Here is an 18,768-nt window from a genome sequence, read left to right on the forward strand (position 1 = left end):
GTTGTGTTAAGTAGTTATATGTTTTCACCTGTTGTGATTGATGAATATTGCTGTAAAAATGAGAGTTTTAAAAGAACAGACATGTATTACCAGAAGAAAAATTTTACAGTGTTTTTAGACTAAAGCAAATAGTAAAAAATAGTAAAAATTGAATATTGTAAGCTAATTCATGCTAATAAGTTACCAAGTCTGTTTTTTTAATGTGAATATAGTCTTTAAAACTGCTCTGGAACACTGAGACAATTTTTTCTTCTTTCTCATTCAAATCATAGAAAGTTTTATTTTTGTTGTTACCTTGTTTCTCTTCCATTTCATCTCTCAGTCACCTGTTGAGGTGGATCAGCCCCAAAATACCCTCTCTGTCCCCTCTTACCCCACAAATAGAATGTTCTTTTCCTGTTTGGGTGCCTGCCTCTGGAGATGAGCCCAGGGACAGTTTTAGTGCTCAGTTTTCTCTGCTGAAGCCTTTCCACCTTTGTGTCCTTTCTCACTGCCACGTTTGTGTCGTATCAATTGAGTGCCTTTAGTGCCTTTAGTTTCTTACCATGTTTCATGGATAGTGAAAAATGAAAAAGGATTTTTTCCCTCAAGGCATTCAAGGAAGCAAAACTTGAAGTGCAAAACCTGTTAGGAGGTGAGGGAGAGCAAGGTGTTGCAAACTGTCCCACGTGAGCTTTGTCTTGTGCTGAGTTCTGTTTAGTTTAAGTTTAGTTTAGCAGAATTCTGTTTAGTTTAAGAGAGTTTAGTTGAAGTTATTGGGAATAACTGGTATGCAAATCCCAGTATGAATTACAGAGTCTTTGTCAGAATTGCTTTGGAGAAGGATTTGGTATTATGGGAGGTGTTGATCAGTGGTGAGCCTGGATTTAAAACTGGTGATAGGAACAGCTCAAGTGTATCACTCTTTCAAAAGATTTTCATTTGGAGGTGAATCTTAAGGAAAATCAGTGAGCTTCCACTGTGTTGTGTGACCCAGCTCTAATTTCCACTCCTAAACATGTGTCATTTGAAATTCTCCATTAGTAACCAATCTATTAATAATTGTGTGGTCAGGCTCTCACATCTCCCCAGTTTCAGTGCATGTTTACTATTTTGGTTTTTCAAAACTGTTTTTCCCCCCTGAAGGTTGTTGAGATTGGACACAAATAACTCTTGAGAAGTCTTTACACACAGAGTTATTGAGAGGATTAGTGAATTCACCTGAATTATAGAGTACATGTACTAGACTTGTTTCAAGAGAGTAAATATTTTGACAAAGTTATGCAATGAGTTTAATTTTAACTGCAAAAATTCACATTACTGTGCCTTCAGTTTGGTTTTTTTTTTTAATAAGATGCCAAGTAAGGTCTATTACCTTATTACAGTAAGGTCTATTTTAAAATTTAAAATATTTTATAAAATGTTGTGCACATGTAAAGAATTGGATACAGAGCCATTGATGCTGAGGGAAGAAGTGGAAAAGACATGTAAAACTTTTAACAGACTTTATTTTTTCCTCTGTAATGTCTTTAAGAGCTTGGACATGTGTGAAAGCTTCATTTCCTGTAAAAATACGTGATTTTTGTTCTTTAATTTTGTCTAAACAACTTCCTTAAAAACATATAAACTCCTATAATGTCACTAATACTATTTTGAAATATAAGAGAAGTGCCTCACCAAATATTTGGACGAAATTGTAATTTTTTTTCTTCCTTTTTCTAACTATAGAATCAACTTCATACCTTCAATGATGTGTGTAATAATGAGTCATTAGTTTCAGACACAGAAACGTAAGTAGGAACCTTATTCTGAATACTTGAAGTGTTTTATGTGATTGCATTTCCTCTCTGTTGTTGTTATGGATTGTACACATGGGGGAGCAGTGATAATCTGAGACATTTATTAGAAATATTCTAATCAGGGGGTTAATAGATACTGTTAAATGGTAACTGTAAAATATTTCCAAATGTTTCTGGATTTTTTTTTCTGTGTTAAAATATAGAACCAAGGTAAGCTTTAGAAAAACACAGGTACTGAAATAATAAATACCTATAGTGGCCCATTATTTCCATGGTGATATATAAATAAGAACCAGCTAATTCATAGCCAGTTCATATAATTGTTGCCATCTTCTCATTTCTCTGGATTATTTGTTTAACCAAGACTTGTATTGCCATCACTGGCTCCCAAACTTGTTACTTTTCCACCCAGTTTGTGAGGCAATGCTCTTGTTGTTGTTTTTTTCCTTCGAAGTCCTTACTTGTATAACTCAGGTGTGTTGAGCAATTTTAGAGGGATTCACATAAATCTTCAAGAGGATTCACCTGTGGGGTTGTGTTCCTGCCAGGAAATGTATTCACTTCTGTAGTAACTCTAAGCTAAATGGTACAACTGTCAAGAATTTAAATTAAAAATATGTATTTTGGTAGTTAAAATGACTGTTCTTGTGAAGTAACAGGCAGAATGAGTAAATTGTAGAATTTTACTCACAATATACTTGCTAAGTGTCTCTTGTGGGGTGATGTACTCTGTTGATGTTGGGAGTCACACACACTTTCCAGTACTTCATTAATGGGAAGTCTCTCACAGCAGCAGTGTCTTGCTTTTGTCTGGATGCCTTTATTACAAATTGCATTGGAACACTTTCTGAAATCTGGCTTCAGTCATGACCACAATTCTGGAGATTTCATGCAAAAAGCACCTTAGATATTTGAAGAGAAATTTCTGGGAATGTGTTGCTATTTTAAACATAAAGAAACCAGAATTTAGGGCACTTTTGCTTTTGTGGAGATGTGGAAATACCGTAGGAATAAGAAATAAATAGTAAATAGTAAATAAATAGTCAATAGGGGAACATGTTGGGAATGTGAGGTCAGCTGGGGTGTTTCCTACACTGTCCTCCCAGTTCCTGCTGTGTTGTTACACTGGGACTGACAAACCCCAGATTTACCCAGTTCTTCTCCTTCCCTCCCTCTGAAAATCTGAAACAGAAGTTGTTTTTAGGTCGTAGTAACAGTAACAAGTGATTGTGCCAGTTAAACCTAATACAAAGCTGTTTGATTTTCTGTGTCAAATGTAAAAAAGAGAAGTTAGGAAGGTGGAAAAAGAGAAGAGTGGTTAAATTTCCCTGCAGAAGAGCAGATGTACTCTGCAAGAGCATCAGAGTTATTTTAAAGCTGAAGGAAATTGTCAAATTCTCCTTTGGGATATTACTTTCTTGGCAAGGGCATCTGTAAACAGGCTGTCATTTGAAAGGAATGCAGCACGAACAGCAAACCTTCTTTTCCACTTTTGTAGGATGTGGTTTTTAAAAAAATCAGCATTCCAGTTGTTCTGGTGTTTTACCTGAAAGGTTGGTTGCAATCCAGTATCAAGCATTGCTGCTCATCTTCAGATATCTTGTGGGATCACTGATGTCTTCCAGCCAAATAATCAGGAAGGGCTGGAGCAGAAGGATGGGGAAATGTCTCACTTCTCCAGTTTGTCCAGTACAAAGCTTCCCTCTCATTACAGACTCTGCTCATGAGAAATTTTTGGATGAAAAGGCATTTAGGGAGTTGGCAGTGACTGAATGAGCAGCAAAAGGAAAGCTTTTCATTCCTGTGTTCTTTCCTTAGTGGAGAAAGGAAGTCTTAAGAAGTTTTATTTTGTACCTTTGTAGCCTCTGCAGATTTGCCAAAAGAAGATGTCCTGCATTATGTCTGGTCATCCCCATTTTATGTTTTGACTTTTCCAGATGCATTTGGAACTGTCAACCTTTGGGATTTCTCCTTCTGTATCTTGATAAGGTGGGTTTGCGGGAGGTACCTTTAAAACAATCAGCTTTCAGTTAGTCCTGGCTCTTCCCTGTTCAGAATTAATAGCAGGATTTTTTAGCAAACATTTTGCAATGATAGCTTCCCACCTTTATCCTCAGCACTGCAGTTTTTCCTGGTAAGAGAAGCTAAAGCATCTTCTGTCTCAGAGAGCACTGGATTTCACAGGTTGCACTGGGGAGCAGCAGAAAGCTGCCAGAGGGATGTGGTTTGGAGCTGCAGGTGTTTGTTGGGGTGATTTTTGAGATCTCCTTTCCCTGCCTTCTCAAGGGCTGAGATTTGTGCTGACAGAGCCCTGCGTGCTCCAGGTGTGGGCAGTGCCTCAGCCACCCAACTTCATCATTCCCCAGAGATGGAATTCTCATTTAGCTGCTCTGCCTCTAAAGATAGAGCCAAATTCTTTGCAATCTGAGGTACTGAGGAGTGTGAAATCTACTGAAGCTAAAAATAACAAGACTGAACAGAAGAGGCTCAGAGTCTTTGAATAAGTGATTCCTGCAACTGTTTCACTGATGTCACTTAGTGAGAAATGATGCTGCTTTTCAGGAAGTGAAAGATACTCTTTATTTTTGGTGATACTTGAACCACAAGAGGAAAAAGTGTTGGTCTTTTCTTTAGTGAGGACGCTGTCAGCTTCTGGAAATAACACGTGTAAAGGCAGATTTTGTTTTGCTCTTCCCTTGGCAGGCAGCCAAGTGTTGTTCAGGTTTCAGGTTCCAGGTTGACACTGAGGCAACTTCCTGACTGTTTAAAAACCTTGATTACCCTCACTTGAAAAGCTTCCTGCTGAGCAATTTCAGGTGGCCAAAATTCCTTTCACCTGTGAACAGAAAGAGCTGGAATATTTCTTCTCCTTTCTTTCCTTACTTATTGAGATACTCAATTGCAAGTTCTGTGTTGCTTTTTCCCTTCACTGTTTTACCTTACTTTAACTCTTGCTTTCTCCATTTTTGCCTAAGCTTACTGATTTGAGTTTTTGGCAGCATTATTTAAACCTTTACTCTCTCTACCCCATTTCAGGGATCTTTTCAGATTTTCTCTGAAAAAAAAGGTGAATTTTTTCACTCAGCTCACTAATGTTTCTTTCTTGTGGCCTACACAGCAGTTAAACAGATATTCCAGATGATGTCAGAGTGGTGGTTTCAGAGCCTGCAGAGCATCAGAGAGGAAAATTTGTGCTCAGAAGCAAAAACATGTGCTTGAATGTGTGTTGGGAAGGTGCCTTCTGTATCCTCTTTGCATTTCTGATCCTAAATAGTTGAGATCAGGGTTTCACATCTGTTGTTGTGTTATAGATCCTATTTCAGTGATGTTGTCAAGAGGTGTTAGTGTTCCTCCCTTGCAAGCTGCCACTTCCAGAGCTGCATTTTTTCCTTGGAGCTTTTCTATTCTGTGTGCAGTGACGTTGTGGATGGCTGCTGTTGTGTTCCATCCAGCTCTGAGCTGCTGTGTTTTTGTAGCTTCGTGGGGAATGGACTGCTTGAATAAATAAAGTTTTCTTTGAGGGGGGTAACTTTGCTGTGGGATTTATTGCTGGATTTGGGTCATCATGTGGGTACCAAGTATTGCAGCACAGCCTTGGATTAAAATGCTTCCAGGACTTTAACCCAGTCCTTTCACAGAGGGTGTTCTTTGACCTGCCAGGAAAATGCATCAGCTGGAGGATAAGAATGAGCAAAACTCAGTGCAGTTCCAACATCAAGTTCTATCACCAGCTGCACAGGCCCCTCTCTTCCTTGCAGTCTCATAGAATGCCTGGGGAAACTCATGTCAGAAGGGCTTGAATTACATTTCTTGGAAGTAAACCAGTTATTTTTGACAGACATGAATAATCAGGGAACTCACATGAAAAATTCTACAGAGAAATGGATTAAGTGTTATGTACATTTCCAGTGTGAGAGAGATTTAGAGACAATTAAACCAGAGGAGCTGCTACCTTTGCCTTTTTATTCTCTTCTCCTCCCTCAGCCACAACACAGAGCCATAGAGAGTATCAAGTTCTTTAAATAACTTTTCCTATTGCTATCCAGTTATTAAATCCATTATAAACAGCTGCTGTGTGTTACTGCCAAGGTGAATTTTCTTACTCCTAAAGTCTGTGTGATTTGGATATCTAATTTGTAAAACCAGTCCTTGTGCTGCTCCTTTGATGTGAGAGGGAAAAGCACATTAATGCTTTGATCATAATGCATGATTTTCACTCTCACCATTTCCTTTAATACAAGAGTGACTTTTTCAGGAAAACCTTTGCTGAAATGGAAGTGTTTAGGAAAGAAGACAGACACCCTTCATTTACACTGAAATTTGCTTTTTTTGGTGAATCCTTGACTCTGATATTGTAAATATATTCCGTAGTAAATCAGAGAACTAAACACTTTGTGGGAGTAATAACTTGATCATTTTAAGAGGTACTGATTGCTGTGCCCTCAGCCAAATTTTCTGGGAGGAGCAGTTCTCTCTGCTGGGAAGCACAAGGGCTTCATTCTGCCTTGCACAAGGATCCTCTTGTTTTTGGTCACCCTCAACAAATCCATATCAAATGCACATTTACCTTTAGAAATTTGAGATGTTGTTTTAGCAGAGTTGAGCTCACCAGAAGGATAAAGAGTTTGTTGCTGCTGAGAATACATCCATTAAAAAAGGCATTCCTTCAAAAGAATTATCTGTGGTTTTTCAGAGTAAACATGGTGTGAATTAGAGACAGAGAACTACCATGGTAATTGAATAAAATGTGAAGGAACTCATTCTAGAGGAGAGCTTTTGTTCTTTCCTTTGGAGTGGTTAAAATGCAACATATGAATGGATACAAAGCCTGATGGCTGTTGTGCCGTGAGCAGAGGGGTTGGGATAAAGAGACCCCATGAGGAATGTGTCCTTTCACACTGGCATTGCCCAGCAGTGGTTATTTATCTGGGATTCCTTCTCAGAGCTGCAGGCTGAAAAACTCAGATGCAAGAAGGAAGGAAAGGTCTTCCTTCAGCCTCGGTTAGCCAGAAATCCAAACCCTGGCTGAGTCACAAATGTGCAAGTGCCAAAGTTGGGTTTGGGTGCTGGGGATAGTTGGGGTGGGGTTTGGTTTTGAAATGAGGCTCTGTGGGAAGCTCAGGACATCCTGGATTCATGGAACAGATGCAGTTTATCTTTTCAATCCCTCTTTGAGCAGATCCTCTGTCAAACTGACTTTACAGTGTGAAACTCATTTATTGATAAGCCAGAAATGATAACTGCTGGCAAACTTTTGTACCCTGCAGTCCAGTCATTCCTTAAATGTTATGGGGCATTATCTTTGAACAGTGTGGGAATATTTGATTCCCAGTGTCCTGGAATTAGAAGAGAACAGTCCAGAAATGATGTGGAGTACCAGGAGCTTTGCTCCTTGAGCTCAGCCATGAGGATCAGGCAATCCAAAACAACTGAGGCCCTGGCAGTGTGCTCCTGAGTAGTGATTCCTGTTTGGAAAAGCCACAGAGGAAATCTCTTTTTAGCTAGAGAATCTTGGTTCCTTCTTGAGGGCGATAAAGATTGGCAGTCCTGGATTTTAATAGTGACCATAAATGTGACATGAGCAGAAGTGGTAAAAACAACTCTTCCTCAAATCCTCCAAGGCACCCCCTCCCTGCATCCTCTGCTCCCTGGGGGACACAGCTCTGTTATTCCAGGGCCATTTAAACCCAAAGCTGGGCTTTGAATGCTCTGAGGTCCCCTAATTGCTTCTGGTGCCAAAATCAGGGTAAACAAACATTTGCTTGAAGAGAAGGAATAAAAAGGAGCTCAGGCACTGCTTTGCAGACAGGGCAGTGCTTTCTGGAAGTTCAGCTTTTGTTTTGGTAAACACAATTTCCTTGTCCTGGTCAGTTTGAGTATTTGCTTGAGGAATGGCAGTGGGTAAAGTTCCTGTTGGTGTGGATGAGCAGAATGAGAATTTGGAAGTATCTGTGTGCTGCACGTGTGTGAGTATGACCATGGCAAACATAGTTTGGGAGAGTTGCTATTTCTGTTAGAGAATCTAAAAATACCTACATGGCTTCCTTAAGAAAATCATTTCTGTCACTCCCACCTTTAGCTACGTTTCAATACTTGTGGAATTTCATGATAAACTTGGATTAAATAGCAGTGTCAAAATCTTACCTGTGAGGTCTTTGGCACATTAACTAATAAAATTAATAGAATTATTGGTTATGTTTGCTGATGATCCAGTGGGGAAATGTTGATATTTGGCATTAGTCTTCCAGCTAAAGAAAAAAAAAAAAAAAGAAATCATTTGCTTCCTGCTTGGAAAAATGAACATTGACCATGGTTTGTGTTCAGAAGGTTTTTGTGCCCTCACTACAGCTGCAGATTCCAACTTGCAGGATGTGCTGTGCTAGAGGAGAGCACAGAGTGAATATTACAGGCAGATCATTTTATGTTTCCACTCTTTTTTCATCTCCAGGTCAATTGCAAAAGAACTTGCAGACTGGCTTATCAGCAACAATGTAGTTGAGCACATTTTTGGACCAAATTTACATATTGAGGTTTGTATTTGATTATCATAAATTTAGTATAAACATGGAGCATGAACTTGTTGTTCTAGTAAATCTTTCCTCACTATGTTCTCACTTTGCAGATCATCAAACAGTGCCAAGTGATTCTGAATTTTCTTGCAGCTGAAGGGAGACTTAGTACTCAACATATAGACTGTATTTGGGCTGCTGCACAGGTATATATTGAATTTTTGTAATTGCAGGAGTGATAAAAGAAAAACAAAATAGAAAATAAGTGGATTTTGTTTCACATTCTTAAAGTTGAGTTTATTGCTTTTTCTTGTCTGTCTGAGCGTTTTGCTGACCAAAATGTCAAGTTAGGTAACTGCCACAGTTACTGGGTTATTTATTAGATGCAAGAAATCACCCTGGCTACTTTTATACAAGGAAAAAGATGAAGTTGTATAGCAAGGACAGAGTGTTTTCACTGGGAATGGGGATGAAGGTTGTAGGGTAGTTGCAGTATTTTTACTATTGTGCTAAATTGCCTTGCTCCTGTGTATTGTAGCTTCCATTTCTGGTACTCCTGGTGGGAACAATCAGGTGAAAATTGTGGCAGTGAAGTTTACAGCTGTGCTCCTCTGCTGCTGTTAAAATCTATAGAAGGCACTGAAATTTTATTTTTTGCTTGCTAAAGCTGGAAACTCTGATAGGTTTTTTGCCTTCAGAAAGATTTATTTGTGTGCTACTTTTAATGGGTCATTCTGCTTGTTATTTTAGGTTGTGACATTTTTATTTAGGGCATTTGAATACAATAGACATGAGCAGGCCTAGGGAACACACTGTTATAGCAGGTTAGAATTTAAAGAGGGTTTTTTATGTGTTCAACATTTCTTTGTCATTTATTTCAATCAAATAGTACTGAACACACTCTGAACCAGTGTGGTCCATTGTCATTAAAACATGCAGCTGGAATGTTAATTAAATGCTCATTGGAACAGCTTTTGCTCCACCATTTTTCTGTGTCAGAGTAATTAATAATTATTTATTTTACACCACATTTTAAAACAGTATTTTCACTTCCTTGATGTTTTCACACAGCATGTCATACACTGTTAGACCTCTGGATTTTTTCAGTACATTTTATACTGCTTTAGGAATAATATAATTACCTATTTTTGATAATGCTTTTACAATTTAAGTGTTCCTTTTGACATACTGATATTTTCACAATATCTTTGATATCAGAATTAAGCATGTCCTGATCACTTCCCGTAAAAGGATCACTTCCTTAAACCTCTAACGTTGTTTAAAAGGCTGACACCTTTAGGCTGAAAGAACAGAAGGCCTTAAGGTTTATTTTCCACTTTTTAAATGAACTTTCAGATTCATCTTCCTTAAGTTGAAGTTATCTCAAGATGTTTAAATGCATCTTTGTATAGAACCCACATGATTTCCTTGCACTGTGAATCCTGTGAAAGTTGGCCTGTACACAGCAAATTGCTGACACAGATATTTTAATGCCAGGAAGGCAAAATAAAACAAATCATGAAAAAACCCCTTTGAGGTGCAAGTGTGGTAACCAATGTAAGAATTTTTTTCCTAGAAATTTCCTGTAAGCATAATTTTCTTTTTTGAATAACAACATCCTTATAACGTAAAGAAACTCTTTAAAGTGGCTGTGAAAAGCAGCATTAACCCAAGAGGAGTCATCCAGGAGCACTGTCCCTTTCATGTGGAAATGGAGTAGTTAACTGAACACACTGTCATATTTTTTGACATCCATCACTGGAAAGACAAAAGATTTCTTTATAATCCTCACAGAGTCTGTTCCTGAGTAATCTTTATTTGTATTTACCTCTGCTAATAAGGTAATCATTTACCTCAGATTTAGCATATAAACTTAATATTTTAGAAGTTATATTTAAGTTCAAATACAAAACAAAGTTCCAGTTCTTGTTTTCACCCAATCTTTCAGAACTAGAGCTAAGGAAGGAAGTGTTACATTTGATTTGTACCTTTGCTGGCTTTACAGTGTCCAAATTACTTTAGTCAAAATTGCAAATCCGCTGGAGTTTGGAATTATTTGACAGCTTCTCCTGAGAATTTGTACAAATGTATTTGTTTGCTGCAATATTTGATTTATTTGTTGATTTTGCTGTTCCCTCCTCTGTTTGTTCCTTGTAGCTGAAGCACTGCAGTCGGTACATTCACGACTTGTTTCCTTCTTTGATCAAAAACTTGGACCCTGTTCCACTTAGACACCTCCTGAACCTTGTCTCAACTCTTCACCCCAGTGCTCACACTGAACAGGTAAAGACAAGGCCAGCAGCATTTCTGGCATGAGAAAAGCAATTAAAGGAGAGTGTTAAACAACCATGATGGGCTTGTCTTCCTAAAGGAATATTCACTAATGCAGAAGGGGGGAACTCTAGGAGTAAAGCTGTCATGTTTCTTCAATTGCATTTTTCCTGTCTTTTAAAGCATAATTTTTAGAGATTATGTAACCACTGGTGGAAGATTTTAACTTCCTGTCTGAAATGTGTTTCACCCATTATTTAGTTGAGTTGTTTATTTTGGTGAGTTTATTTTGGTGAGCTGTAGTATTGACCTAGAGAAAAATGAACAGTGGCTCTTTCTGTCCAAAATCTGCTGCTTAATGGGACTTTTCCCTGGTTTCCTTTGCAGACCTTGTATTTGGCATCCATGCTGATCAAAGCCCTGTGGAATAATGCCCTGGCAGCTAAGGCTCAGCTGTCAAAACAAAGCTCCTTTGCATCTTTACTGAGTACCAACCTGCCCATGGGAAACAAAAAAGGTGTGTGGTTTTCCAGTAGATCTGGAGGTTAAATTTGGATTTTACATAGTCTCCATGTTGAGTTTGGACAAAAAGCAGGTATAGAACTTTCTCCTTTAAGTATTTTAAAAAAGTGTCATGCTGGTGTATTTTTCCAGCAGAACTTGAGGCTGTAGATGAAAGCATGAAAAATCTGTGAGTGCTTTTGGGAAGCTTTGTGTTTCAGATCCATTCTGTTTGTATAGCTAGAGTAGTCTGTACTTTTCTTTTTTCTTTTAAATTCAGAAAATGATCCATAACTTTTCTTGTTCTGCTGCACATCTGTGACTTTATAGCTGCACAAAAAGCTTACTTACCTTTTACCTAGTTTCTGGTATTACATGCTGTTTCTGATTTGGTGATTTTGTTTTTTACTGGACTGTGTATTTCCCCACAGTCATTACTAAAGGTGCTGCCAAGCCATTTTCCTGTAGTTTCCCTTTCTCTTCATACTGCTGGCTTTTATGAATCATTGACAACTATATGCTGACAAAATGATTTTTAGTCACTTATTTTTCCATCCTGTTTTTTTCCTTCAGAAGAAGAGGAGCTCAGAAGAGCAGCCCCTTCCCCTTGTAAGTATAATTTTAGTTGTACACCACAATCTGGCTCTTTTGATTCTACTGTGCTTTTGAATTTGGAGCAGAATTAAATTTGAAATTTGGTTTTTATGAGAAATCAAATGAAATGGTATTTTGAGTAGAAATTTGTATAACTGTGGCAAGAAGAGACATCAAAGTACAAACTTTGTAAAATGCTCAGTGTTCTAAGTGAAATTTTTAGTGTTTAGGTACACATAGTTTAAGTTCTATCCCTGTTTGCTGGAAGAATGCTCAATATTTGAGGCAGATTTATGCAGTGCTGTTACATTCCAGTAATTACCTGTCAGTGAATAACTGGGAAATGTGGTTTTGAATTAGGGTCACCAGCAGCAAGCCCTCAAAGTAGTGACAACAGTGACACCCATCAGAGTGGAGGCAGTGACATTGAAATGGAGGAACAGCTGATCAACAGAACAAAACACGTCCAGCAGCGACTTTCGGACACAGAGGTGAGGGTGTGGCTCTGACTCTGGGAATTTTGTCACTGAGCTGCCTGTTACCAGCTATAAAAATGATGTTTTAGCTGCACTTGTTTCCAAACCACCTCAGACAAATGTATTCCTGCATTTAAATAGTGTTCCAGTTAGGTTCATCTCTTAGTAATGGACAGCAAGGGCTCTGTGCATGTGCAAAGTCTGCACATACACCCTGTTAGCAACAAGGTGATGCAGAAAATCAATTATTAAATCTGAATCTTGCTTGGAGCATTTTGTCATCAGCAACCAAATTGAGAAAAAATGAATGGGAACTTGTAGATGTGACACATTTCCTCCTGAAGGAAGAATGATGTTTGAATGATGATGATGATATTAATTATGTATTTCCAGTGCTGCTTTATTTTCTCCACCAATCTTAAAAAAACCACACAATAATTTCAGGAATCCATGCAAGGAAGCTCCGACGAGACAGCCAACAGCGGCGAGGATGGCAGCAGCGGGCCTGGGAGCAGCAGCGGCCACAGCGATGGATCCAGCAACGAGGCCAACTCCAGCCACGCCAGCCAGTCCGCCGGCAGCCCCGGCAGCGAGGCGCAGTCGGAGGACATCGCCGACATCGAGGCGCTCAAAGAGGAGGAGGACGAAGAGGAAGAAGACAGGAGTCACAACCCCCAGAAAAGCAGCAGGAGCGCAGATCTCCGAGGCAGAAAACTGGAATCCCAGGCGGGCATTTGCCTGGCAGACGCCCAGGGCGCTGCAGAGAGGAGCGGCACCAGTAACGGGCAGGGCAAGGAGCACGTGTTCAGCGCCGACGCCGTGGCGCCCGTGGACAACCGCATCCGCATGCTGGACGCCTGCCCCCACGGCGAGGACGCTGAGCACGACATGGCGGGGGACATGAGCGCTGCTCACATCTCACAGGGCTCTCAGGACTCCTGTATCACTCACACAGGGGACTTCCTTGGGGAAACCATTGGCAATGAGCTCTTTAACTGTCGGCAGTTCATCGGGCCCCAGCACCACCACCACCATCACCACCACCACCACCACCACGATGGGTACGTAGCTTGGCATTTCATAGAATCACACAGTGACTGGTTTGGGAGAGAGAGACCTTAAAGATTGAGCCCAGTCCACGCCCTAACACCTCGACTAAGCCATGGCACTGAGTGCCACATCCAGGCTTTGTTAAACACACCCAGGGATGGTGACCCCACCATCTCCCTGGGCAGCCATTCCAGAACTTTATCGACCTTTCTGTAAAAAACTTCTTCCTGATATCCAACCTGTATTTCCCTTGATGCAGTTTCCTCTGACTCCTTCCATAACAGAAATAAAAGTTAGCAAAATCCTTTGTCTGGGCAGATAGGTAGCAAAATCCTCCATCTGGGCAGAAATTGGTGTGTGGACATTGTGCTGTAGCTCAGGATAATTTTGTCTCGCAGAGATGATCATTATCACCGACACCTGATTTGGTAACATCTGATTAAAGGTTTCTCTTAAGTTTTGGTATTGGATAAATAAGACAGCATTTAAGAAAATGTTCAAAATGTTTTGCAAAGTGCTGCATTTAGTTAATATTAAGAGGCCAACTCAGTCATCATGCTAGTGAGACCTTCAGTTTTGTTATCTGTAGTAGTTTTCCCAATTCATACAAGGGCTGCTGTTCAAACAGATGATTCATCCTGACTTTAGCTTTAGGGAGATGTCTGCTCACTTGTAGTCTGCTATAAACAATTTCCTCTTTGATATTGTCCATTCTGATATTCTTCTTTTACAGGCATATGGTTGATGATATGCTTAGTGCAGATGATGTCAGCTGCAGTAGTTCTCAAGTCAGTGCAAAATCAGAGAAAAATATGGCAGATTTTGATGGGGAGGAGTCTGGCTGTGAAGAAGAGCTTGTACAGATTAATTCCCATGCTGAGCTAACATCTCATCTTCAGCAGCACCTCCCAAACCTGGCCTCTATCTATCATGAACATCTGAGTCAAGGTAACACTGATCAAAGAAAAACTGAAAAACTTGGTTTGTCATTTTGAATTAGTCTCCAGTAATTAAAATAATGAAGGTATTTTAACCATTTATTTGTATTCATCCAAAGAAGCCATGATGACTGCTGAGAACTTGATGTTTCTCCAAGAGATTCATTTTTGTTTCTCTCTTCATTTGTCAACACAGAAATATTCATTTGTGTTTAGCTGTATTTATATTTTTAAATCCCCCACCTTTCCATTTCATCTGGAGCTTTGAATGCAAGTTAAAACAAATAAAGGCACAAGAGAACCTAGGAAGTGTTTTTCTAATGGGTTATTTAAGTGTAAAGAAAGGTAGTACTGAAATGCATGACTCTTTTAGAAAGATCTTCCACTCTGAAACTTTCTGCAGTTTTTGTGCTGGTGGGTGCACATTACTGTGATTTTGTACACTTGAAATCATAAATTAACCTATAAATGAATGAACCATAATGGGCTCTAGAGAAGATAATTCTGGAAAAATGACTTAAAGTATGACCTGATACTTTTGGGACTTAGCTGTAAAGGGCATTTTGTGCTATTTCATCTTGCACTGCCAAATCTTCTGCTTTACTTCAGGGTGCAATTTAAAATGCTCCTCAAACACTTCTCAAGAATTATATAATCTTTCCATATGCTATTTTGGCAGCTTTATTTTCTCTTTTACCCTGTTTTTAAACATAATGGAGAGCAGGGTTGCTGAAGGGTTCCTGTTTTTCTTCACTGGCTGCAAGAACCAAGTTTGCTCTCATCCAGCAGACAGCAAACCCAGTGCTGTTTATAAATTTCCCTGAAGTAATTGAATGAAAAGTTTTTATGATAAATTTTAGCCTGACATTGACAATTTGGATTTTTTTCCCTAGAGTTGAATAAACTATTAAAAACTTTATAAATCTATAAATCAGCATATTTTTTCAATATTTTCCACAGATACTATTTGTCTAACTGAAGATTGAAATTACTGGTTGAGCATGAGGCCTTCAGTGCATTTTGTTTTTGACACCCCTAGTTTTGCATGTGCAAATAATTGCAGTGTTCTGTGTGCAGTCTGAATTTTCTACTTGACTTTGCTGTTCCATGGAAATGGTATTAAATAGCAAATCAATGAATGGTGCCAGCTGTGGGCACAGAGAGAAAAGAAAATGTCTATCAGTGTTTATGAAAAACATGATGATTTTCTAAAACCCTGCACTTTGATGTTGTAGCACGTGGAAAAATGCTGTTTGTTTTCCCTGGTTTTTAGCTGGATGAAGGGAATCCTGTAGTAGGAGGGGAATTTATTGAAATGTGCTCCTTCCCTGCATTCCAGCCCTGGTGGTTATGGAGATAACTCCCTTTGGACCACAGCAACACAGAAAGGCTTAAGAAATATATTAATTACAGTATGAATTAAATTAAAAAGCAATTGCATCTGCAGTTCTTCAGTGCTGTTTGTAATTGCACTTTGCCATTTGCCAAAAGCAGTGTAAATATTGGCCCAACTGCCCTGTTGGCTTCTGGTATGGTCTTTTAAGAACCCATATGTGAAAAAAGGCTGCAATTACGGGGTTGCTGCACTTTGAAATAGTCCAAGTTAACAAATCAAATGTGTTGTTGTTTGTGCACTTAGGGAATAATGTTCAGTTCAGATGGTTCCTTCTGTTTGTTCACTAATGCTCTTTATATTTTCTGCAGGCCCAGCAGTTCACAAACATCAGTACAACAGCAATGCAGTGACAGACATTAATTTGGATAATGTTTGTAAGAAGGGAAATACCTTGCTCTGGGATCTGGTCCAGGATGAAGATGCAGTGAGTCAAATACCAGAAAACACTTTTTAAAGAAAGAAAATAAATACAAAATATTCATTGACCTTTCTTTCTGCTTGCTGTAGATTCATCTCTCTGAAGGGTTAATAAATGAGGCAGAGAAGCTGCTCTGTTCTTTAGTGTGCTGGTTCACTGACAGACAGATTCGAATGAGATTTATTGAAGGCTGCTTAGAAAATTTAGCAAACAACAGGTAACTTCAACCACAAATTATCTGTTTTCTAAGTATCTTATTTTTGCAACATAACAGAAATCCAAGTTGGCTGTAATGGTTATTTTATTTTACAGGAAGACAATTTAAACTAAGCAAAAGCAGAAGAATAAAAATAGTTTCCAAAGTGTTGTAGATGTTTTTGATGCTCCTTTTCTTTTTGTTTTGGTGTCCTGAATTTCTCATTTTGTTGCATTTGTCTGTTCTGCCTTGTGCCAGAGGTTATTGCTTTCCTGCCTTTGGTAAAATCAGGTCTGCACCTCAGTCAGTCAGGAGCAAGGGCAGGTGCCTTGTCCTGAACATTTTATACTGAATATTCAGGTTTTACACACAGGTGGCTGAAGAACAGACAAGTCTGTTAGGGGGTTTGGTTTCTGTGAGGAAGGAGCACCTTGACCTCAAAGAACTTGTTTTAATGCCAGCCAAAGCTGTGAGATTGTACTGGTGAACGTGGAATTTGTTTTCATGGTACACATGACTGCTAGACATCACCTGCTGTGTTATGGTGTTACCTTTTTGCTGAGAACTTGTGAGAGGAGGTACAAGCATGCTGAGAGATTATTCTCAGCTCTGTGTCCAAGGAGTTGCATGTAAAGAAATAGGAGTAAGTGTAGTTCAGGTTCAGCAAACTTCTTGGTTGACTTGATGGGAGATTTCACAAGCACAAGGACATGAGCCTGTTGGAGCACCTCCAGAGAAGCTGATGAGAGGGATGGAGCCCCTCTCCTGTGAGAGAATTGGGATTGTTCAGCCTGGAAAAGAGAAGGCTTCACTCCCTAATTGTGGCCTTCAGTCCCTGAGGGGACCTGGGAGAGACTTTTTACAGCAGCCTGGAGTGGCAGGACAAGGGGCAATGGCTTCAAAATGAAAGAAAGTAGGTTTAGATTATATAGGAGGAAAAAAATGGTTGATTGTGAGGGTGTTGAGGCCCTGGCAGAGGTTGCCCAGAGAAGCTGTGGCTACCCCATCCCTGGAAGTGTCCAAGGCCATGTTGGACAGGGCTTGGAGCACCCTGGGATGGTGGAAGGTGTCCCTGCCCATGGCAGGAGGTGGAATGAGGTGACTTTTAAAGTCCCTTCCAACCCAGATCACTCTGTGATTTATGATTTACAGCACTTTCCTTTAGTTGGTTTGCTCACAGAAGTGGAGCTTCTCAAAGGAATTTTTCAGTGAATTATTTCAGTTTTGTGACAGTCACATCTTGCCATCATTTTTCTCCCTTAGATCTGTCGTAGTTTCACTTCGTCTTCTTCCCAAGCTGTTTGGAACATTCCAGCAATTTGGGAGCAGCTATGATACCCATTGGATCACAATGTAAGTAGGCCCCTGTCCCAACAATCTAGGGGGCTCTTTGGTGTATAAAACCCTGTGAAAGGTGAAGATAATACAGAGTTCAGCATTCCTTAGCAGAACTCATGCCTGGTGTAGCTGTAGAGAACAGACTGACAGAACTGCTGGTAAGGGGACAGTGATAATCAACAATTTTCCTTGGCCTTTTTGATGTGACATTTAAACATAGGCCCAGTTCTGTCTTAGACCTTTTCTGAATTAGGGCCTTTAGGAACAGTTTTCATGGGCTCCACAGGGAGTGTTCTGTCAGTCCTACAGCTGAAAATAGCATTAGGAAACCTTAAGGATTGCAAGGAAGAAGAGAGTACAGTACTGGGAAATGCTCCTGAGATGGAAAAATGAATGTTATGTGTGTACCATTTTCCTGTATCAGCTGTCTGCTTCTTGGGGCTTTTCTGATCTTTTTCCTTTGAATTGCCACAGGTGGGCAGAAAAAGAACTGAACATGATGAAACTTTTCTTTGATAATTTGGTACACTACATCCAGGCAGTCAGGGAGGGACGGCACAAACATGCACTGTAAGTACCCAGCTGACTTGGAGTGCTTGGTGTTTTATGGGTTTTGCCAGTGTTGCTGCTCATGTGTTCTTGTAAGTAAAGGCTTTCTCTAGGGAGATTTCCTGACTTTTACAAAACTCTGTAAAAACATTTTAAATAGCTCCTTTTCCTTAAAAAACCAACTCTGGTGTCATTTTTTGTTAGAAGTCACGTTGAATATTTGTGTGCAAAGAAAACATGAAGGTTTTGATATCTAAGTTAATTTAAAGTGATTTTGTATACTAGAACTATTCAAATGTTTTAGTTTTAAAATTTGCCATTAGCCTTTGCATGATTTTTTGTTGGAATACATCCATCTGCACTTTGTAATCTGTGTGATTAAAATCAGGTGTATATAAACAAGCAATGCAATTTCCAGCTCCCCAGTCCCAGAGGAACAGACTGTTCATGTTTTGACAGATGTCAAAGTCAATATGGGCATCCACATCTGAAAAATGTTGCTATTTATGGGTCCAATTTAACTTCTTCAAATCTAACTTCACCCTTTATATTAGATGTTGCTTAAGTGAGGAATTACTTAGGAGGGTGGGATCCTTTAAATTCAGGTAAAATGAGAAATTGTTCTGCTCCTTTTACCATCAAGCTTTTACTGCATAAATAGAAATTAAGTCAATGTTTTTATGTAAGTTATGAAAATATTTTCATAAAGAATATGTATCATTTGGAATTGGAAATTTAGAGTAGAAATATCAGC

The 18,768-nt window shown here is 39.3% G+C and overlaps 1 protein-coding gene across 10 annotated transcripts in view; it reads left to right on the forward strand.

The window, feature by feature from the left end:
* The window catches only part of USP34 (ubiquitin specific peptidase 34), a 118,994-nt gene that overhangs the window by 39,694 nt on the left and 60,532 nt on the right, over positions 1 to 18,768 (forward strand). For 7 of the 10 annotated variants that reach the window (XM_071442611.1, XM_071442105.1, XM_071442343.1 and 4 more), the window contains exons 8-20: positions 1,708 to 1,769; positions 8,227 to 8,308; positions 8,401 to 8,493; positions 10,445 to 10,570; positions 10,946 to 11,075; positions 11,633 to 11,668; positions 12,014 to 12,144; positions 12,574 to 13,190; positions 13,913 to 14,127; positions 15,822 to 15,937; positions 16,021 to 16,148; positions 17,391 to 17,480; positions 17,940 to 18,035. In XM_071442611.1, the coding sequence (XP_071298712.1) occupies positions 1,708 to 1,769; positions 8,227 to 8,308; positions 8,401 to 8,493; positions 10,445 to 10,570; positions 10,946 to 11,075; positions 11,633 to 11,668; positions 12,014 to 12,144; positions 12,574 to 13,190; positions 13,913 to 14,127; positions 15,822 to 15,937; positions 16,021 to 16,148; positions 17,391 to 17,480; positions 17,940 to 18,035 (1,922 nt within the window). The remainder of the gene's footprint in view (positions 1 to 1,707; positions 1,770 to 8,226; positions 8,309 to 8,400; positions 8,494 to 10,444; positions 10,571 to 10,945; positions 11,076 to 11,632; positions 11,669 to 12,013; positions 12,145 to 12,573; positions 13,191 to 13,912; positions 14,128 to 15,821; positions 15,938 to 16,020; positions 16,149 to 17,390; positions 17,481 to 17,939; positions 18,036 to 18,768) is intronic. The other 3 variants (XM_071442040.1, XM_071442519.1, XM_071442698.1) reach the window with 1 other exon arrangement.

The sequence above is a fragment of the Agelaius tricolor genome, unplaced genomic scaffold (assembly GCF_023055355.1).
Source record: "Agelaius tricolor isolate 1412-34295 unplaced genomic scaffold, bAgeTri1.0.p SCAF_1, whole genome shotgun sequence".
NCBI lineage: Eukaryota > Metazoa > Chordata > Aves > Passeriformes > Icteridae > Agelaius > Agelaius tricolor.